Source organism: Dendrobates tinctorius, unplaced genomic scaffold (genome assembly GCF_039654945.1).
Source record: "Dendrobates tinctorius isolate UK_male_01 unplaced genomic scaffold, ASM3965494v1 ptg000304l, whole genome shotgun sequence".
NCBI lineage: Eukaryota > Metazoa > Chordata > Amphibia > Anura > Dendrobatidae > Dendrobates > Dendrobates tinctorius.
This window is the reverse complement of record NW_027361971.1, coordinates 113,859-135,675: the sequence shown is the minus strand read 5'-3', so window position 1 is coordinate 135,675 and position 21,817 is coordinate 113,859. Positions and strand designations below refer to the sequence as shown.

The 21,817-nt window shown below is 43.4% G+C and overlaps 1 protein-coding gene across 1 annotated transcript in view; it reads left to right on the top strand.

Annotated features, from left to right (window-relative positions):
• SARS1 (seryl-tRNA synthetase 1) overlaps positions 1-10,418 on the top strand; it is a 64,948-nt gene extending 54,530 nt beyond the window's left edge. Inside the window, exon 11 of the mRNA XM_073560740.1 lies at positions 10,049-10,418. Within this exon, the coding sequence (XP_073416841.1) occupies positions 10,049-10,194 (146 nt within the window). The 3' untranslated portion in view covers positions 10,195-10,418. The remainder of the gene's footprint in view (positions 1-10,048) is intronic.
• The last annotated feature ends 11,399 nt before the right edge of the window (positions 10,419-21,817 follow it).

Sequence of the window (21,817 nt, the reverse complement as noted above, 5' to 3'; positions counted from 1 at the left end):
GCGTTGATCCAGGGAGCTAGTCTGATTGCCGTATGTGGAGTCGGGAAGGAATTTTTTTCCCCAATGTGAAGCTTACTGTTTGCCACATGGGTTTTTTTTGCCTTCCTCTGGATCAACATGTTAGGGCAAGTTAGGATAGGATATTGGTTGAACTAGATGGACTTAAAGTCTCCCTTCAACCTTAATACCTATGTTACTATGTATTTATATAATTGCCTTGTAATGTTTTCACTTCTTGTTCTGTCCAGATGTCACCGTATCCCAAAATTCCAAGCGGAGGAAGTTCACCGACCGACATATTGGGACACCCAAGTGATGGGTGTCTCAATATGGAAATTGCTGCAGGTACCAACCTATTGCGCGGTACCATCAGCGGAACACCGTCGCACCACACACACTCACGCAGCCTCTTGCGCAGTACCACCAGGGGAACACCATCGCACTGCGCCAGTTTCGCGCAGGCGCAGTGAATCATTCAGCTAATCCCAGAGGCAGATGCACGACGTGTCTACAGGCAGAGGAAGTCGGTCACATTAAAGGGGATTTTCCCACGAACGAAAGTTCATTTTAAAAATTGTTTGTGTCTGATCGTGTACGGAGCATACCACATCTCCTGGGCAGGGGAGGAAGCAAAAGACAATACTGACATTACAGCAGGGGATCACAGAGGATTCATGTTGTGAGGTAAAATATTTCACGGACTGTTTTTAAACAATATTTTACCTCACAAAATGTATCCTTTGCGATCTCCTGTTGTAATGTCAGTCAGTATTGACTTTTGCTACCTCCCCTGCCCAGAAGTTGAGGTATGTTCTGTACACGGTCAGACACAGGGGTGAGAGAGACAGAGCACAGGGGGAGACAGCTCAAACGGGAGAGCACATGAGGGGAGAACAACACAAAGGAAGGGGAGACCGCAGACAAGGGGGATAGCATATAGGGTAGACAGATCAAAGAAGAGAGCACAAATGGGAGAAGTCAGCACATGGGGAAAGAGAGAGTGGATAGGTGGGTGAGCACATGGGGGAGAGATTCTCATCGCTGCAAAGCCTGCCCCCATCGTGACATTACCGCCCTCTCGATGCGATAGCATCGGGACTCCATCTATTTTATAATAATAAAGTAAACTTTACTGTTGGAGCTGATGAACCATATGTATAATAGGTAGCCTGTCCCAAAGCTTGTATTTCACATCTTCTAATTTACACAATCACAATGTCTTCATGTGGCGGCACTTGTTACTATCATTCTAGCAGAACTCAAGCATGATTTTAATACACCACCTTATCCTTGTCCTTCATTAACCACACTACCACTGCATTGCCACTGTTCCAGCGATGTCTGCATCGGGTTTCCCATGACGCTCTTGAAATTGGTATGCCACAATAGCAGTGCAGCCATTTGGACGACAGCTAGAGGGCTGTTTCACTCACACTTCCTTTAGACGAACCTTTGATGTCGGAAGGAACTGTGTGAACTGCACCCTGTTAAGGTCCTTCAATTGGCCGCAGCGCTCACATAGCATAACAATGTCACGCAAGCCCTGTCATACCCGCTGCTGGAACAGCAGGAGATGAGTATCTGTTGTTTTTATTTTACACTAGGGAATATAGTGTTTAAGAAGGGTTTGTTAGACAACATCTTTAAAGAGGTTGTCCGGACTTTTCACATAATCTCAGTGCATATCTGGGCTGCAGAATGTTGACAATAAGTAATTTACCTTCTGTGGCCAGTTTGCACGGTTTCCAAGATATCAGCTCTTGCTTGTAAGAAAAACGTCCAGGGGGGGTGTTCTCGCATTGAAATGAGAACTGGTCGTTTCCTCCTCAATAGTTTCATTTTCCATAGATCACTGTTCAGCGTGTGTCTGGGGGGAGGAGCAGCTGGGTGGTCCTGATCTCTGCACTGAGGCTGCTAGAGGGGGAGGATTTGTTACTGTGTGATGAGGGCTTCTTCATGTGGTCGGGGAGGGCCTGTTGCTATGGAGGGTGGGGTTGTTGCGATAGAGGGCATGTTTTTAGTAGAGTAGGAGGAAACGACCAGTTCTCATTTCAATGTCATAACACACCCCCCCTGGACGTTTTTCTTACAAGCAAGAGCGGATATCTTGGAAACCGTGCAAACTGGCCACAGAAGGTAAATTACTTATTGTCAGCATTCTGCAGCCCAGATATGCACTGAGATTATGTGAAAAGCCCAGACAACCCCTTTAACGATAGATTATGGCACAGAGTCATAATGTTCATTGAACACTTGCGGAATCACCACATCCTATTCATAGAACAGTGCTATTTATCTTGTGGAGACCGTGCGTCTCCGCAAGATAAATAGACATGCTGCGGTCTATAAAGACGTGCCGCATGTGCGTATACGCAGGGATGCCAGAGGCACGCATAGTGGAGATGGGATTTTAAGAAATCCCCTCCACTATGCTGTAACAACCTGGACGCTGCGGCCGTACGCAGCGTCCAATCCGCAGCAAATCCTGACCATGGAAACATACCCTTAATACCCTTAGTGATACAGACAATATTGACCTTCCTGATAGAGTCCCATTTTTCTAATCTCACGTGTCACTTTATGTAGTAATAACCTTACGTGACCAATTGTACTTTGTTAGTGGTAAATGTAGGTCAATGTTTGGCTTTTTTATGAAGATATCTAAAATTTGAAAATTGCCAATGTTTCTAAATTTTCATTAAAGTCAAATGCTTATATACTTAAACCATACAGTCATACCACATTAAATAACATTTACCATATATCTAGTCTTATGCCAGCATCATTTTTCAAATGTTCTTTTATTTTGTTAGAATGTCAGAAGGTTTATAATGTTGTTGCATTTTCTTTTTTTTTTTTTTCTTCATTTTTACAAGGGGTAAGGCTGTGTTCACACGTTGCAGTTTTTCGCGTTTTCGCGGTGGTTTTTAACATGCGATTTTGCTGCGAAAACACAAGAAAACAGCATTGCATGCAATCCTATGGGATTCAGCCATGCTGTGCTAATGCTGCGGATTTTCCCGCAGCGGAATCGCATCGCGGAAAAATACGCAGCATGCTCATTAATTTTGCGGAATCACGGCGATTCCGCCCACATAGGAATGCATTGTTCTGCTTACTTTCCGCATGTGGCTATGCCCACCATGCGAAAAGTAAGTAGAACATTTGCAGATGGTAACCAGGGGGTGGAGGAGAGGAGACTCTCCTCCAGGCTGTGGGTACCATTTCCCTGTAAAAAAAAAATAGAATTAAAATAAAATATCGGGTTATATTCACCTTTCCGGTGTCCCGCGCAGCCTTACTGATGCTCCCGCCAACTCCCGTTCCCAGTAATGCCTTGCGGCAAGGACCTGTGATGATGTAGCAATCTCGCGAGACCTCTACGTCATCAAAGGTCTCGCAAGGCATCACTGGGAACGGGACCTGCCAGCAGCATCGCGATGATCGGGGACGCTGCGCGGGACGTCGGAAGGTGAGAAAAACACTATTCATTTTTTTTATTATTTTTAACATTAGCTCTTTTTACTACTGATGCTGCATAGGCAGCCTCAATAGTAAAAAGTTGGTCACACTCGTCAAACACTGTTTGACGAGTGTGACCAATCTGTCAATCAGTTCTCCAAGCGATGCTACAGATCGCTTGGAAAACGCTAGCATTCTGCAAGCTAATTACGCTTGCAAATCGCTAGTTTTTCCGCGGAATGGGATTCCGGAATTCCCGTGGTAACTTCCGCGGGAGTTCCGCAACGTGTGCACATAGCCTAATACAAGAAAATGAACCCCAGAATCTATTATGCAATTTCTCACAAATTTGTCAAAATCCCATATGTGGTTTACACCTGTTTGGGCACGTGGCCTGGGTCAGAACACACAGAATTTTATAACCTTGTGATTTGGTGAAAATAAAAAGTGTTATTTTTATGAGCTGCACATTTTTTCATACAAACAAAGGTAATAGATGAAAAATGGACCTCACATTTGTTGATGCCAGTTCTCCCGAACTCATTGAAACCCCTAAATGGGGTATCGGCGGCCTCATGATAGCTGGGCCTTTCTGACATGCCGATTGGCACAGTTTGCAAACCATAGCAGTTAAACAACTTCAGTGTTAATGGCCATGCGCCTACTCAGCGATTACCAACAAGAGAGTATTTAACTGCTGTCATTTGCAGACTTATTAGGGAACAGGAGGACCTGCCTGATAAGCAGCGCACCATTGTCAGAAGTAGAAATAAGACAAATAGAACAGTAACTAAAGACAAATCTATCACGAGGTATCAAAAGTTGCTCTCTTTCCTGGGTCAGGAAATAGTGACAAGCCATCCTCAATGCCTGGTCAGGGAATCCCTTTGTCAATAATCTTTCTCTATGATCATCAGATTTGTGTTTGAAATCTTTCCTATCTGAACAATTTTGCAAATCAAAAATTGAGGTTGTCTCTGGGTGGACTCTGTACAGTATCGTTGTAATTCAAAAATTTGTGAAGGGTCTCAAAGTGTGTCCAGGACACAGCCATGTGGAAAACTGGAGTGTTATATGTATTAGGCATCGAGTTTACCCAACTGCACAGGGGAAATCTCAAGCCATGTCCTCTGCTGCCGCAGAGATTCCTGCTCAGCAGAGACGTCGGTCCAGGCGTCTTGCCCAGGCTAATGCTAGGCGTCTGGTTGCTCCTTCAGGTCTGCTGCAACACCATGCTTGAGTCAGCAGCAAGCTGACACTCCAGGGACTAAGTCCTGTATTTTGCCTACTGAGCATGTCCATGGGACGACCTCTCATTGGAGGTCGGAGGTCACATGCGCAGGTCCCGTTCCTGCTCTGATTGGTCCACTACTGGGAAGGTCCCGGAAGGACGCCGCTATAAAAGAGTCACATGGCCATACCATACGCTAGTATAGACTTTTATGCTTAAGGTGTGTATGATGATGGATGCATGTATCTGGTGACTGAAACCCCTATCCTTGGTTGTGCCTGTTGTTAGGGTATAGTGGTTAGAGTCAGCGCCTGTCAGTGGCTAGGCTTTATGCCACAGTGCTTCCAGGTCAGCACCTCACGTAGCGCCATATTGTGCCATCCAGCTCAAGGCACATAAGTACCGCATCTACTGCGGCGCCGAGTGCTGGTGAGTCTAGAGGGACTCCGACCCTGTGTCTTGGGGCAGAGTCCTGTGACTTTACACCAGCGCTCACTTTGCCAAGCTCTGTGAGATTAACAGGCTTCAGCATTTATATTCAGCAGTAGTGTGGCTCTATGAGGCAACAGAGTCCACCTCGTACACACCGGGTGACGTTAACCCGCGTGCATTCGCTTATTATACCGCCATATAGTATCTGCCATTACTTAGCAGCAGTATTCCATCTCTGCACGGTGGACCCCAGGCGGCGAACGCATTTCATTATCATTTTATTATTTGGTGCATTCCGCCAGCCTAGCAATATGAAATTACAAGATTACCGTATATACTCGTGTATAAGCCGAGATTTTCAGCCCATTTTTTGGGGCTGAAAGTCCCCCTCTCGGCTTATACACGAGTCATATTACCTGGGGGTCAGAGGGGGAGCGGGGGTGTCAGAGATCATACTGACCCCCCCCCCCACGGTCTCCCTTCCTGCCTTCAGCGGTCACGTGGTACCGCTCATTAAATTCGTGAATGTGCGCATATTTATGAGTTTAATGAGCGATACCACGTGACCGCTGAAGGCAGGAAGGGAGACAGTGGGAGAAGTGGGGCTGCAGAGACCGCGCCAGGAGGGGGTAAGTATATCCAATATTCACCTGTCCCGGGTCCATCGCTGCTCTCCGCTGTCTGCTGCGTCCTCTATCAGTGACGTTTAGGCAGCAGAGGGCGCGGCGACGTGGTTAGTGCGCACCGCGCCCTCTGCTGGATGAACAGTCACTGACACAGGAAGCGGCAGACAGTGGTGAGCAACCATGGACCCCAGACAGGTGAATATCTCAGGTGTCGGGTCCTGAACAGGAGAGGTGAGTATGGCATTTTTTTTTTGCAGCATATGGGGGCATAATATATGGAGTATCTTATGGGGGCATATTCTATGGAGCAGCATATGTGGGTATATTCTATGGGGCAGCATATGGGGGCATAGTGTATGGAGCAGTATATGGGGGCATATTCTATGGGGTAGCATATGGGGGCATATTCTATGGGCAGCATATGGGGGCATAGTGTATGGAGCAGCATATGGGGACATTCTATGGAGCAGCATATGGGGTCATATTCTATGGGGTAGCATATGGGGGCATATTCTATGGGGCAGCATATGGGGGCATATTCTATGGGGTGGCATATTCTATGGAGCAGCATATGAGGGCATATTCTATGGGGCAGCATATTTAAGGGCAAAATCTATGGAGCAGCATATAGGGCATATTCTATGGGGTGGCATATTCTATGGAGCAGCATATGGGGGCATAATCTATGGAGCAGCATATGAGGGCATATTCTATGGGGCAGCATATTTAAGGACATAATCTATGGAGCAGCATATGGGGGCATAATCTATGGAGCATTTTATGGGGGCATAATCTATGCAGCATCTTATTGGGGCATAATCTATGGAGCATTTTATGGGGGAATAACCTATGGAGCATCTTATGGGGCCATAATCATATTGGAGCATTATATGGGGCATATTATTCTATGGAGCATCTTATGGGGGCATTATTATCCTTTGTGCAGCATTATATGGGGTGTATTTTGTATGGAGCATCTTATGGGGCCCATTATGAACTGTATGGAGCATTATATGGGGCTCATGATTCAATATGGATATTCAAAAACATTTAACCTACTGATGTCTCAATTAATTTTACTTTTATTAGTATCTATTTTTATTTTTGAAATTTACCAGTAACTGCTGCATTTTCCACCCTAGGCTTATACGCGAGTCAATAAGTTTTCCCAGTTTTTGTGGCAAAATTAGGGGGGGTCGGCTTATACTCGGGCCGCCTTATACACGAGTATATATGGTATCTTGTTTTTCCCACTGAGAGTAATGTAAAATATCAGTATTTCAATATTGCCGAACTTCTGGCTTCTTCACTATCCAATATGGATCCATCTCACTGTAGTAGACATCCTTGGGTGTGCGGAGCAGAGGAAACGCTGCGTCAAGGTGTGGAGCAATCACAAAACAGGAGAAAATCCAGGTCAACGAACTAGTGAACAAATTTCTCTCTTTATTCACTGAAAAGGTGTGCAGTAACCTGATAAGCGTCAATGTCGCATATCATATAACTTACATCGCTTATTCTGTTTTGCCCTCCACTGAGCACTTTCATTGAATAAAGAAAGAAATTTATTCACTAGTTCATTGAGCTGGATTTTCTCCTGTTTTGTGATTTCTTCACTATCCCCATGTGAAGGACAAGGCCCCAAAACACAGACATTTGTAATGTATCTACTGGGGTCTAACTAGCATATGATAAAGTGCGGATTTGGGCAAGAAACTATTGGCTTGTAAGTTTGGGCCACCATGAGATTTACGAAATTCTAAGAGAAAAAGACTTTGAAAAAGTTCATTTCTGTGAGGGCTTCAGTGTCAAATTGGGTTCCTGATTGGGCCACAAAATCAGGAATCTGAGACTCATAATTTTCAGGAGGTGAGGTTCTTAGAGGGTCACTAACGGGGGTGCTGGCTCATTTGTTGTTCCGGGGTGTCTGCGTGTGTGTTCATTATCACTAGGGGCGTAAGAGGAAAAATAGAGGAATGTGGCATCCTCTCACTTACGATCAGTGTTGAAGGGAAAGGCTTTGTATGCCTCTTCGTCTGAATACCGGGACATTTTATTTTTGACGTGTGTGTGTGGTGTGTAAAATAACCACATTTTATTCAGGTGTGTGTGCATTTGGTGTAAAAAAAAATGTATTTATTTATTAGAATAGAAGAAAGAGAAAAAAAAAGAATAGAAGAAAATAATGTAGAAAGAAAAAGATAAAACTAAAATAAAAAGAATATAAAAAATTGGGAAAATAAAAACAAGCTAAACAGATGACAATAAAAACAATAACTGAGCCATTGCACCTAAATCATGCTAACCGTAATTCTATGTAGTCGAAAAAGCTAGTATCATTACAATGAGAATTTTCACTAAAATTCTGAAACACCAATTATTAAACGTCATTAACAAAAATTACTGTACAACTGCAACTATGAAGTTAATTCTGATTATTTTAGTAAACAATACTGTAGTAGAAGAGAATTATGACAATATATATTACTGTGGATTATACTGTCCCTTAAATCAATTTCGATTAGTTGGTATTTTAATTTTTTTTACAATCGGATGCTGATCAGTGATGTGCGTCACTGATCAGTGGCTGCAGGACCGCACGCACGGACGTAGTGCACAGGGGGGGGGGGAATAAAAAATGTACAGGGGAAAAAAAGTACTACGCCAAAAGGAAGCAAGTATGCCCATCAAGTGATATGCGTCGCTGATCAGTCGCTGCTCAGTGATAGAGGTGTTGCAAGAAGGGGGAGGGGGTTAAGAAAAAATGGACAGGGGGAAAAAAAGTCCTGAGACAAAAGTGAGCATGGATGCCGATCAGTGATGTGCGTCACTTTAAGTAGTGTTCAAAATAATAGCAGTCCAATATGACCAGATTAATCACTGTTTTTGGTATAAATTATATTACCACATAATAAACAATTTACTAGTTGGTGCAGTATATTATAAGAAAAGCGACAGACTCCGCATTCATGATCTGCATATTTTTGAGTCTATTAGAATAATTAATTGAAAGGGGGTGTGTACAAAATCGCAGTGTGGAGTTCAATTTATGAGGTCAATCATGCTGTTAAGAAACAGGTTTGAATCAGGTGGCCCTTATTTAAGGGTGAAGCTAGGACATATTGTACATGCATTTATCATTGAAAGACTGAGAAATATGGGTCGTTCGAGACATTGTTTCGAAGAACAGCAAACTTTGATTGAAAAGTTGATAGGAGAGAGCAAATCTTAGAAGTGCAGACAATGATAGGCTGTTCACCTAAAATGATCTCCAGTGCTGTAAAATAGAAAGCCAATCCAGAGGGACGTGGAAGAAAACTGAAGACTAACATTCGAATGCATGGAAGAATAGCCAGAATGGCAAAGGCTCAGCCAATGATCAGCTCCAGGATGATCAAAGACAGTCTCAAGTTACCTGTGACTACTTTGACAGTTAGAAGATGCCTGTGTGAAGCTAATCTCTTAGCAAGAAGTTCCCGCAAAGTCCCACTGTTAAAAAAAAAAAATAAATAAATAAAAAAAGGACATGTACTGAAGCGGATACAATTTACCAAAACGCACATTAAAATACTTGAAGAGGTCATGTTGCCTTCCGCTAAAGAGGCAATGCCTTAGAAATGGGTGTTTCACCAAGATAACGACCAACAAAATTAAGGTTATGGAGTGGCCATCCCAATCCCTGGACCTTAATCCGATAGATTGTGAGGCAAAGCCAACTAATGTCAAAAAGTTGTTGGATGTAGCCAAAGCATCCTGGGCTGGAATAGCTGTTGACAAGTGCTAGAAGTTGGTTGATTGTGAAGCAGTTCTAAAAAACTTTTGGTATACAACTAAGGTTACTGACTCAGAGGAATGCTAAATCCTCAAAAAATAGTACTTAGGGCTCATACTCACTTGCGAGAGACACGCACGATTTTCGTGCGAGTCTCTTGTATGAAAATATGGCACTGCCACCGGCACTGGGACCGGAGCTTGCGGCTACATGTATTTCTATGCAGCCGCACGCTCCAGTCCGAGTGCCGGGTACTCATGCGAGTAAGTTTACACTTATTAGTTGGCTTACTTTTGTACACTAGATTATGCAAACTTGTGGTGCAGTTTGAGCACCCAGGATAACAATTTAGGCCACTTCCCAATCCCACCCATTTACCAATGGGCCATGACCCCTTATGGATCATGTCTACAATGCAAAATAAATGTGCAGGGCATGTAAAACAGTTTTTTTTACGGATATTAAGTAGAATTAGAAAACTGAATTTTCTAACAGTTTATATTAATAAACTTTTTTTTTTCCCAGGACTGAAAGAAATAATCAAATTTGTGAAACCTGCTCCAATTGACGAAGAACTTACAAAAAAGCAAAAGAAGCAGCAAGGAGGAAAGAAAAATCAAAATTCTGGTTTAGAATCTCTGATGCAGAATATGGATGTGAATAATGCATAATTACCCCGCACAGTTTATTGATGTCCAATTGACTAATTGCTGCTCAGCATCAACCAATATTGAACTATTTGAACTAGTCACTTGCAGAATGTCTAACTGTTACTGGTCTTCAGATCTGTTCCAAAAACAATAAAAAATACAAACTTGGTATGTACAAAGCATTTAACGATAATGACTACAATGGCAAAATGAGATGGAATAAAGAAATACTTTACAAATTTAAATGTACCAATTTTATTCAACTCTGAGTGTTCTTTTGGGTGTAGAATCACTGATCACTCAGGTTTTTCATTACAGTACATAGGTACCTTGGGTGTCTGCTGCTACCACCGGAAGGCTGATGCTAAGATACACTACCGTTCAAAAGTTTGGGGTCACCCAGACAATTGTATTTTCCTTGAAAACTCATACTTTTATTCATCAAATGAGTTGCCAAATGAATTTAAAATCTAGTCCAGACATTGACAAGGATCGAAAAAAAGATTTGAAATAATAATTTTCTCCTTCAAACTTTGATTTCGTCAAAGAATGATCCCTTTGCAGCAATTACAGCACTGCAGACCTTTGGCATTCTAGCAATTAATTTGCTGAGGTAATATGGAGAAATTTCACCCCATGCTTCCAGAAGCCCCTCCCACAAGTTGGTTTGGCTTTATGGGCACTTTTTGCGTACCATACGGTCAAGCTACTCCCATAACAGCTCAATGGGGTTGAGATCTGGTGACTGCGCTGGCCACTCCATTACAGATAGGGAAGAAGCAGGCAGCTGGTATTCTAAATAGTTCTTGCATAATTTGGAGATGTGCTTTGGGTCATTGTCCTATTGTAGGATGAAATTGGCTTCAATCAAACGCTGTCCACAGGATATGGCATGGCGTTGCAAAATGGAGTGATAGCCTTCCTTATTCAAAATCCCTTTTACCTTGTACAAATCTCCCACTTTACCAGCACCAAAGCAACCCCAGACCATCACATTACCTCCACCATGATTGACAGATGGTGTTAGGCACTCTTCCAGCATCTTTTCAGTTGTTCTGCATCTCACAAATGTTCTGTGTGATCCAAACACCTCAAACTTGGATTCATCTGTCCATAACACTTTTTACCAATCTTCCTCTGTCCAATGTCTGTGTTCTTTTGCCCATATTAATCTTTTCCTTTTATTAGCCAGTCTCAGATATGGCTTTTTGCCACTCTGCCCTGAAGTCCAGCATCCCAGAGTCACCTCTTCACTGTGGACGTTGACACTGGCATTTTGCATGTACTATTTAATGAAGCTGCCAGTTGAGGACCTGTGAGGTGTCGGTTTCTCAAACTACAGACTCTTAATGTACTTGTCTTGTTGCTTAGTTGTGCAGCGGGGCCTCCCACTTCTCTTTCTACTCTGGTTAGAGCCTGTTTGTGCTCTCCTCTGAAGGGAGTAGTACACACCGTTGTAGGAAATCTTCAGTTTCTTGGCAATTTCTCGCATGGAATAGCCTTCATTTTTAAGAACAAGAATAGACTCGAGTTTCACATGAAAGTTCTTTTTTTCTGGCCATTTTGAGAGTTTAATGGAACCAACAAATGTAATGCTCCAGATTTTCAACTAGCTCAAAGGAAGGTCAGGTTTATAGCTTCTCTAATCAGTAAACTGTTTTCAGCTGTGATAACATACTTGCACAAGGGTTTTCAAGGGTATTCTAACCATCCATTAGCCTTCTTACACAGCAAACACAAAGTACCATAAGAACACTGAAATGATTGTTGTTGGAAATGGGCCTCTATACACCTATGTAGATATTGCATTACAAACCAGACGTTTGCAGCTAGAATAGTCATTTGCCACATTAGCAATGTATGGAGTGTATTTCTGAATCATTTAATGTTAGCTTCATTGGAAAAAACTGTGCTTTCCTTTCAAAAATAAGGAAATTTCTAAGTGACCCTAAACTTTTGAATGGTAGTGTAACACAAAAAAATTCAGCTCCTTTTCTGCACAGCAGGATACATTTATCTACTAGTGCCAATTTAACACCAGTTTAGCATTGAGGTTCCATACACAATAGACAGCTGTTAGCCAAATGACGATCCGGCCAATCGTTCTGCTGGCAGATATCTTGCCTTACTCTTTGTACAGTAGATCCGCTGCCAGACTGCTATGGTGGAAGCTTATCTTGATAAGAACAGGTTTAAAATTGGACACGCCAGATCCTTGATCTGGCACCTAAAATGTATTTTCTAAATATCTATCCTTACACCCTAATTACTTTTGTGATTGCCTTTATTGTGCAATACTGTCACGCCCGCAGGTGGGTCATGTGGTTTGTGGACCCACTGTGCCAGAAGGCCAGGCTTTCCTAGGAAGTGGTGTAACTAAGCAACATTGAATATAAGTTTGACATACTCCTTATAAATTTTTGGAAGGGTGCTTTTTTCATGGTATTTTTTTTTTTTTTATAAAGTCACTATAAATTCTTCTTCATGGAGTCCCTAATTGACCCATCTAGAAAGGAACGTGCAGTGCAAGTATTTCAATCAATGACAAACTGTAGATACTCCCCCAGATTTATTAAATATCATGCATGAATTTGAAAAACTAGCAGTGAATTATTTATCTGGTGGGATCAAACTACAGGGGAGAACTATATTGATCAAAACATGATCCCCAGAGGATTAAGGATCAAAAAGGTTACCACCACAGTTTACAATAACGAATTTGTTGCTGAATATAACACCATTTTGTCTAAATTTTGAACTCAGCTGATGCAAATGTCAAGCATGAAAACATCTAAAATTCAAGCTGACCTGAATAAGAATTTATAGTCACTTAAATCCACTGACCCTTGACGTTTATGATAATTTCCATAAGGCTGTTAAGTCTAAAATACACTCTTTGGAGGACGCGATTGTTTCCCTAAAGAAAAAGAAGTTCAGCACAGATGTATTTGATAGAGATGGGCAAACCCGACCAGTAAAGTTCGGTGTCCGTACCAAACACCTACTGTTCGGGCACGGACACTGAACACGGACTTCACCAGGAAGTCTGTGTTTCCAGTATACCTCTGGTCACTGGTGTCAGCTGATGGGACTACAGCTCCCATCATCTGACACCTGCTGTCGCTAATTACAGTGAGAGCAGGAGCGGCGGATGGGAGCATTCATCAGCCGGTTCTGCACTGTAAATAATTTTTTTTTTTTTTTTTTTAACGACGTGGGTTCCCCTGTAGTTTAGCTATCCAGCCAGACAAAACTCAGAGCTGGGGGCTGCAAAGAAAATACACATATAAAGACTAAGCATATTAAAAAGTGGGAATCCACGAGATGACGCCAAAGTGCTAAAAACCTCCACACACAGAGCTTACAGAGGTCATTGTTGAATTGTGAGTGGTAATATAAAAATTTAAATACATGTGGTGCTGATATATAGGACTAAGTGATCAAATACCTATGGTTATCAACCAAAAGCCCAAGCATTGCTTGCCACTACAACATCAATGTACAAAGTATAGTATATGTGAAGCAATACCTGTAGTGTAGGATACAGCACGCGCCATGAGACCCATGGTGATAACCATAGGTATTTGATCCCTTAGTCCTATATATCTCCACCATATGTATTGGTCTAATTTTAATATTTCCACTCACGATTCAACAATGACTCTGTAAGCTCTGTGTGTGGAGGTTCTTAGCAATTTGGCGCCATCTTGTGGTTTCCCCCTTTTCAATATGCTTAGTCTTTATATGTGTATTTTTTTTTCAAGAGTCGCCTGAAAAGTTTCAACAAGACTCCACATTAGACGTCATTAATTTGTCGTCTACAACTTTATCTGATACAGAAGCAAAACTTCTCTCACATGGTCTGAATTTTGTTCCTACTCGTACTGAACTGAATGTTTTTTCCAGTTTAAAGGACATTAACAAATTTGTGAGGGATCTAACTATAAAAAAAACACCTTTTTTATGGAAGATGAGTTACAGGAACCGGTCCAAACTGTTTTGGACAACCAATTCACCGGTAAAGGCTTAATTGAACAAAGTCGAAGCAGTCTTCTATATCTTATGGACTTGGATACATCTGACAGGCTACCATGTGATACTAACACTATCTTCTCTATCAGAACAAAAAATCCAACCTTTTACCCTTTACAAATCAGGACTGACACCATGGAATGCTTTCAAGACCATATAGAAAGAGACATTAGAAACTTACTAATCCAATCTCTCATTGTAAAAATAACTTCTCAAAAGTGGAATAAGCCGCCTTCAAAAATCTCAAAACATGTCTTAATACCATAATTAAAATGTCGCATGAAGGGCGTTCAGTAGTAGTTATGAATTAAACAGATTATGTCTCTGCTATTGATAACATGATTTCCAATGATGAGATTTATTCTTTCCTTAAACACGATCCGACGTCTGCCCTTTCTGATGCATGTAAGTGTATTATACAAGAAGGCCTGTCACAGGGCTTACTCACAAAAGACAATCTGAATACTTCTTTGAAGACAATCCCACAATCCCTATCCTACATGCACGTCCAAAAACGCACAAAAACATTTGTCCTCCAATGTGTCCTGTAGTGTCCAGAATGAGTTCCCTGAGTGAACGCCTCGGTCTGTGGCTGTAAACTGCTCTACAGCCCTTGGCACAACGCATTCCAGGTTATTTGAAAGATTCAAAAGATGTACTTAATATGTTCCATAATGTCAATTGGGACCCAAAGTGGACCTGGCTAACGTGATGTAATCGCATTATATATCTGTATCTCACATAAAAATCACTATACTTGCTGTTGAATTTCGTCTCATGAAATACCAGATTTACAATGTTATATAAAATCTGTTATCCTTCTTACTGTCCCACAATTATTTTTTATCTAACAAAAAGTTTTTTCTTCAAAATAAAGGCGTCTCAATGGGAGCGAAATTCTCCCCTTCAGTCGCCAATTTAGTAATGGCATGTTGGGAAGAACAATTTATTTACAGTACTAATAATCCTTTTTTCAGCTCCACACAAAGGTGCTCAAGATATATAGACGGCCGATTGCAAGATTGGTTTGGAATAATGATGTCTCGCTCAACCCATCTTTCTAAAATTACATAAATGAGAAACCATTTAACTTGAAATGTACAAATTCTTTTCACCAAAATACAATTTGTTTCTTGGATTTGTAAATCAAATAACCCCATTTCTAGTTGTACTTACCGAAAAATGCGGGCAATACTATACTTCATGCACAAAGTTTTCACCCATCTCATACAATCAAATCTATCCCTGTAGGTGAAATCATTAGAGCAAAACACAACTGCAGGGAGACTGCATCATACAATCGGGAAACCCAATTTAACATCGTCTGAACAAAAGGAATAACCCTAAGCGTTCCAGAGTTATTACCTCATAAAAGGACAGTGGTCAGAATTGTAAAAATTGGCCTGGTCATTAACATGCAAACCACCCTTGGGGTTAAGATCAAAGAATTCTTTAATTGCAATTCTGAATGTGGTATAATGATTTAAGTAGAGTTTGTAATCTCAAATACATACCTCCTCCCTCTCCTCTCATTACTGCTGAAGACTTTGCCTCCTTCTTTAAGCAGAAGATTGATACAATCAGAGAAAGCTTTGACCCACAGCCCCCAATGCCCCTCTTAGCTGCTCAGCCCTGTTCCTCAAAAACCAACTTCACCATGACAGAAGATCAGCTCTCTACCCTCCTTTCAAGTTCACACCTCACCACTTGCACGCTTGACCCACTCCCATCCCACTTCATCCCTAACCTCGCCACAGTTTTCATCCCTACTCTAAAACACCTCTTCAACCTCTCACTTACAAATGGTATGTTCCCCTCATCCTTCAAACATGCTTCGATCACACCCATTCTCAAAAAGACCTCCCTTGACCCATCCTCTGTGTCCAGCTATAGCCCGATATCTCTTCTCCCTTATGACTCAAAACTACTGGAACAGCATGTCCATCTTGAACTGTCCTCCCACCTCTCCTCCTGCTCCATCTTTGACCGCTTACAATCAGGCTTCCGACTGCATCACTCAACTGAAACTGCCCTAACTAAAGTCACCAACGACCTACTAACCGCCAAGAGCAAGCGACACTACTATGTCCTCCTGGACCTGTCTTCTGCCTTCGACACTGTGGACCATTCCCTCCTGCTCCAGATTCTCTCATCTCTGGGCATCACAGGCTTGGCCCTCTCCTGGATCTCATCATATCTAACAGACTGAACATTCAGTGTCTCTCCCACACCACCTCCTCACCGTGCCCCCTCTCTGTCGATGTTCCTCAAGGCTCAGTTCTAGGACCCCTACTCTTCTCCATCTACACCTTCGGCCTGGGACAGCTCATAGAATCCCACAGTCTGCAGTATCATCTCTATGCCGATGACACGCAGATCTACCTATCTGGACCTGACCTCACCTTCTTGACCAAAATCCCACAATGTCTGTCCGCTATTTCAGCTTTCTTCTCTGCTCGTTTTCTAAAACTGAACATGGACAAAACAGAATTCATAATCTTTCCCCCATCTCATTCTGCCCCTCCACCAGACCTATCCATCAATGTGAATAGCTTCTCACTTTCCCCAGTCCCGCATGCTCAGTGACTCGGGGTGATCCTTGACTCTACCGTCTCTTTCAAGCCACGTATCCAAACCCTAGCCTCCTCCTGCCATCTCAAACTCAAAAATATTTCCCGGATCCGTGCATTCTTTGACCATGACACCACAAAAACACTAGTGCATGCCCTTATCTCCCGCCTCGACTACTGCAACCTCCTAATTTCTGGCCTCCCCTCCAGCACTCTGGCACCACTCCAATCCAACCTACATTCTGCTGCCCGACTAATCCACCTGTCTCTCCATTATTCCCCAGCCTCTCCCTTATGCCAAGTTCTTCATTGGCTTCCTATTGTCCAGAGGCTCCAGTTCAAAACCCTAACTATGACATACAAAGCCATCCACAACCTGTCTCCTCCATACATCTGTGACATGGTCTCCGGGTACTTACCCACATGCAACCTTTGATCCTCTTAAGATCTCCTTCTATACTCTCCTCTTATCTCTTCTTCACACAACCACATGCAAGACTTTTCCCGTGCTTCCCCCATACTCTGGAATTCTCTACCCCAACACATCAGACTCTCGCCTACCATGGAAACCTTCAAAAAGAACCTGAAGACCCACCTCTTCCGACAAGCCTACAACCTGCAGTGATCCTCAGTCTACTGAACCCCCGCATGACCAGCTCTACCCTTTCCTAGTGTATCCTCACCCATCCCCTGTAGACTGCGAGCTCTTGCGGGGCAGGGTCCTCTCTCCTTCTGTACTTATGTGTGTCTTGTATTGCTCATGTTTATTGTACTTGTCTATATTTGCCCCTTCTCACATGTAAAGCGCCATGGAATAAATGGCGCTATAAATATGTATAATAACAATAAGAATACATAGGTTCCACCACTAAAAAATAGAATACGTGAATATTTATGATATTGTCCAGCCCACTTATAACACATCTAACATTTCAAATCTTCATTACTGATCATAATAGAGAAACAAAACATTTTGATGTCTTTGCTATCGAACATGTAAAAAACATGCACAGTGTGGAGACAGAGAGGTCACTACTAGATTTGAGAGAATATGTTCGGAATCCTTTGCCGAATCTGAATTTGCCATATTCGTGCCATATTGGTACCCTATTCGTGACGAATTTATGTTTGATCTGTTCCAAACATATCCAGTAAATTGTACTCCCATTGACTCCAATGACATTCGGCTGTGTTCGGCGAATATTGCAAAAACAATATTCACCACCGATAGTAATCAGAACCAAATTTTGAAAAATTCACTCAACTTTAGTCACAACTAAAAATTCGCTCAACCTTAGTCACTACTCAACTTTCTGGATCTACTTGCTGAATGCTCATGTTCCAGCAGGTTAATCTCAAAAGTGAAATAATGTTGCACTATTAACATATGATTCATATCTAATTATTATGTCTTTTCCGCTTATCCTGCCAACCTGTGTTTGTCTTGACACATTTTCGGTAGTTTTAACAATTTTTGTGTTAATGGTATTGTTTTTAGAATCCATATTCACACGTTTTCTAACCACCTCGTTATGCTAATTTCATCCTCACCTCACTTTAGAGACTCACACGAGTTTCTCGCATCATTCACACTCCACTCGCAAGTGTGACCCCGGTCTTAAGGCCCCGTCACACATAACGACTCACCAGCAATCCAGACAACGATATCAATGTGTCAGGATCGCTGGTGAGTCGCTACATGATCGCTGGTGAGCTGTCAAACAGACAGCTTCACCAGCGATCAGCACAGCGACACCTAAAACGCGCGGCATCGCTGTGTTCGTTAGTTACCAGTGCGCTGATGCAGGGAGCTGGTAACTAACATACACATTGGGTTTCTAAGGGACGCACATCCCTTGGATACCCGATGTGTACGTTAGTTACCAGCTGATCGCTGGTCTTCCGCCTGTCACACGCAGCGATGCGTGCTGGCCAGCGGGAGACCAGCGACCAAAGAAATGTCCAGGGCTTTCCAAGAGCGATCAGCGATACCGGCAGGGGGGCCAGTCGCTGATCGCTGTCACACACAGCGATCTCGCTGGTGAGATCGCTGTTGTGTCACAAAACTTTGTTTCGTGATGTTGGTCTACTAGGCATTGCTCCCACCTAGCCAGAATCCTACTCCACACTGATGAGGGGCAACACCCCGAAACAGCTGTCTGTGGATAGATACCTGGCCTTAGTATTTCCCTTGTCATATCTGTAAACTCGTAAAGAGCTGGATATTGACTTAAAGGGCCACTTAATATGGTGGTAATGGTGGTTTCCGAAAGGAGCCACTCCTTGGCTGTCTCCTTCCCTGGAGGAAGATCTGGCTAGTCCTGTGTTTGAGACTCTTAAATGAGGCTCCACGGACTTTATTTGCATATTTGTATTTCCCAGGGAGCAATGCACCTAGGATTTCACTGTTTGAGCGCCTTTGCCGGCTGCCGCAGTGTTTACTTTGACTGGTCTCCCTGAGGTCAGTGATTGTTTCGTGATGTTGGTTTACTAGGTATTGCCCCCACCTAGCCAGAATCTTACTCCACACTGATGAGGGGCAACACCCCGAAACAGCTGTCTGTGGATGGATACCTGGCCTTGGTATTTCCCTTGTCATATCTTTAAACTCGTAAAGAGCTGGATATTGACTTAAAGGGCTACTTAATATGGTGGTAATGGTGGTTTCCGAAAGGAGCCACTCCTTGGCTGTGTCCTTCCCTGGAGGAAGATCTGGCTAGTCCCGTGTTTGAGACACTTAAATGAGGCTCCACGGACTTTATTTGCATATTTGTATTTCCCAGGGAGCAATGCACCTAGGATTTCACTGATTGAGTGCCTTTGCCGGCTACCGCAGTGTTTTCTTTGGCTGGTCTCCCTGAGGTCAGTGATTGTTTCGTGATGTCCGTCACACATAACGACTCACCAGTGATCCCGACAACGATATCAACGTGTCAGGATCGCTGGTGAGTCGCTACATGATCGCTGGTGAGCTGTCAATCAGACAGCTTCACCAGCGATCAGCACAGCGACGCCTAAAACGCGCGGCGTCGCTATGTTCGTTAGTTACCTGTGCGCTGAGGCAGGGAGCTGGTAACTAACGTACACATCGGGTATCTAAGGGACATGCGTCCCTTAGATACCCGATGTGTACGTCAGTTACCAGCTCCCTGCATCAGCGTGCTGGTAACTAACGTACACATTGGGTTTCTAAGGGACGCATGTCCCTTGGATACCCGATGTGTACGTTAGTTACCAGCTGATCGCTGGTCTCCCGCCTGTCACACGCAGCGATGCGTGCTGGCCAGCGGGAGACCAGCGACCAAAGAAATGTCCAGGGCTTTCCAAGAGCGATCAGCGATACCGGCATGGGGGCCAGTCGCTGATCGCTGTCACACACAGCGATCTCGCTGGCGAGATCGCTGTTGTGTCACAAAACTTGTGACGGGGCCCTAAGAACATGCAGCATGTTTGAAATGCGTTCAGTTCTCTCCATTTTTTTCGGCACCCATCCTTTGGCAACTCTGGGAAGTATGTAATAGCAGCAATGTTCCATTTTAATGTATACAATAAAGCATTTTGATTTTATTTGTTAAAGCTGGATCTCTTTTCACATACAAGAATTAACTAAGCGGCTACCTTGTGCTCACTGGAGCTCCTGATGCTGGAGACAGATATGGTATCTGCCAGGTACCACTCCAAGGCAGTCGTGGTACTGCAGCTGCTGACTCCAAAGGTCAGGAACACCAACACTGACTGAGCTCTGGGTACTTGGCAATACATGATTATTTCTCATTTCAGACTGCAAAGGTTCTGGATCCTCATACAGAACAGATATTGACACAGAGTCATAGACATGGCTGATGTCACAGTTCTACCCCTCAGTGTGTCTGGGATGCAGTTACTGACAGCTAGTCCATCCAATCCACTACAGGGGTGTGCTGAAGCTGTCAGTACTGTGATTGACAGCATGGCCATCCAGTTTGATTCAGGGACGTGCTGAGCTGTCGGTGTGTTTATTGACAGCTCAGCTAGCCAATTTGTGACTGTGGGGTGTCGACTGTCTCATGTGTTCATTATTCCAGTTAATGGCCATGCTTGTTAACTGAGCTGAGTTTCCCAGAACACTGCCAGACGTACATTCATCTTGTGAGCTTTGTGCTCTCCTGTGCCTTAAAGTTCTATATGCTTGATCTGTTGCCTGACTTTGGACTTTGTTCTGACAATCCGCCTGTTTAACCCCTTCAGCTCTGATCCGTTATCCTCATGGTACTCTGACCTCGGAACGTTACCTGACTATGCTTTTGTCTCATCCTTCTGTTTATGATGTACCCACCTGCCGTCTGACCTTGGACTCCTTGACCACTCTGACTCATGGCTTGGTCGTGAGAATCGACTAGTGTCATAATACGTCTGGCCGCTACGTTTTTCTTTTTCACCAGTAAGGATCCTTCTCACATGCTTTCTGACGAGGTGGCGAATTTGATGCAGTTGACTCAGGATCTGGCGAAAGATTGCCAGAGTCTGGAGTCATCGCAATATCAGTTGCAGGGTCAGATAAAAAACCTGCTGAAGACCTTCCATAGCCCCCCCCACTGTGGGCAGTGGCTGTGACGTCATTACCCTCTGATGTACAATCGGTCACTCCTGAACCTGTCATATCCCTCCATGATAAATTTTCGGGAGATAAAGACCTGTTTAGGGTATTCAGGGAGAGCTGTAAGTTATTTTTACCCTGCACCCCAGGTCGTCAGGGGAGGAGTTCCAGCGGGTGGGAATAATTATGTCCCTACTGCATTTTCTTTGTCCCCACAAGCCCCAGAACAGTTTTCCGTTGATGCCTTTTTTGACAGTTTAGGTCTGATATATGATGAACCCGACAGAATCCAGGTCGCAGAGGCTAAGATCATGAACCTGGCACAGGGGGGGGTCACACAGCTGAGGACTACTGTACTGAGTTCGGGCAGTGGTCCGCTGAAGTTCTATGGAGTAATGCTGCTCTCAGGAGCCAGTTCCAGTGCCAGTTCCAAAGAGGCCTTTCCGAAACACTAAAGGATGCTCTA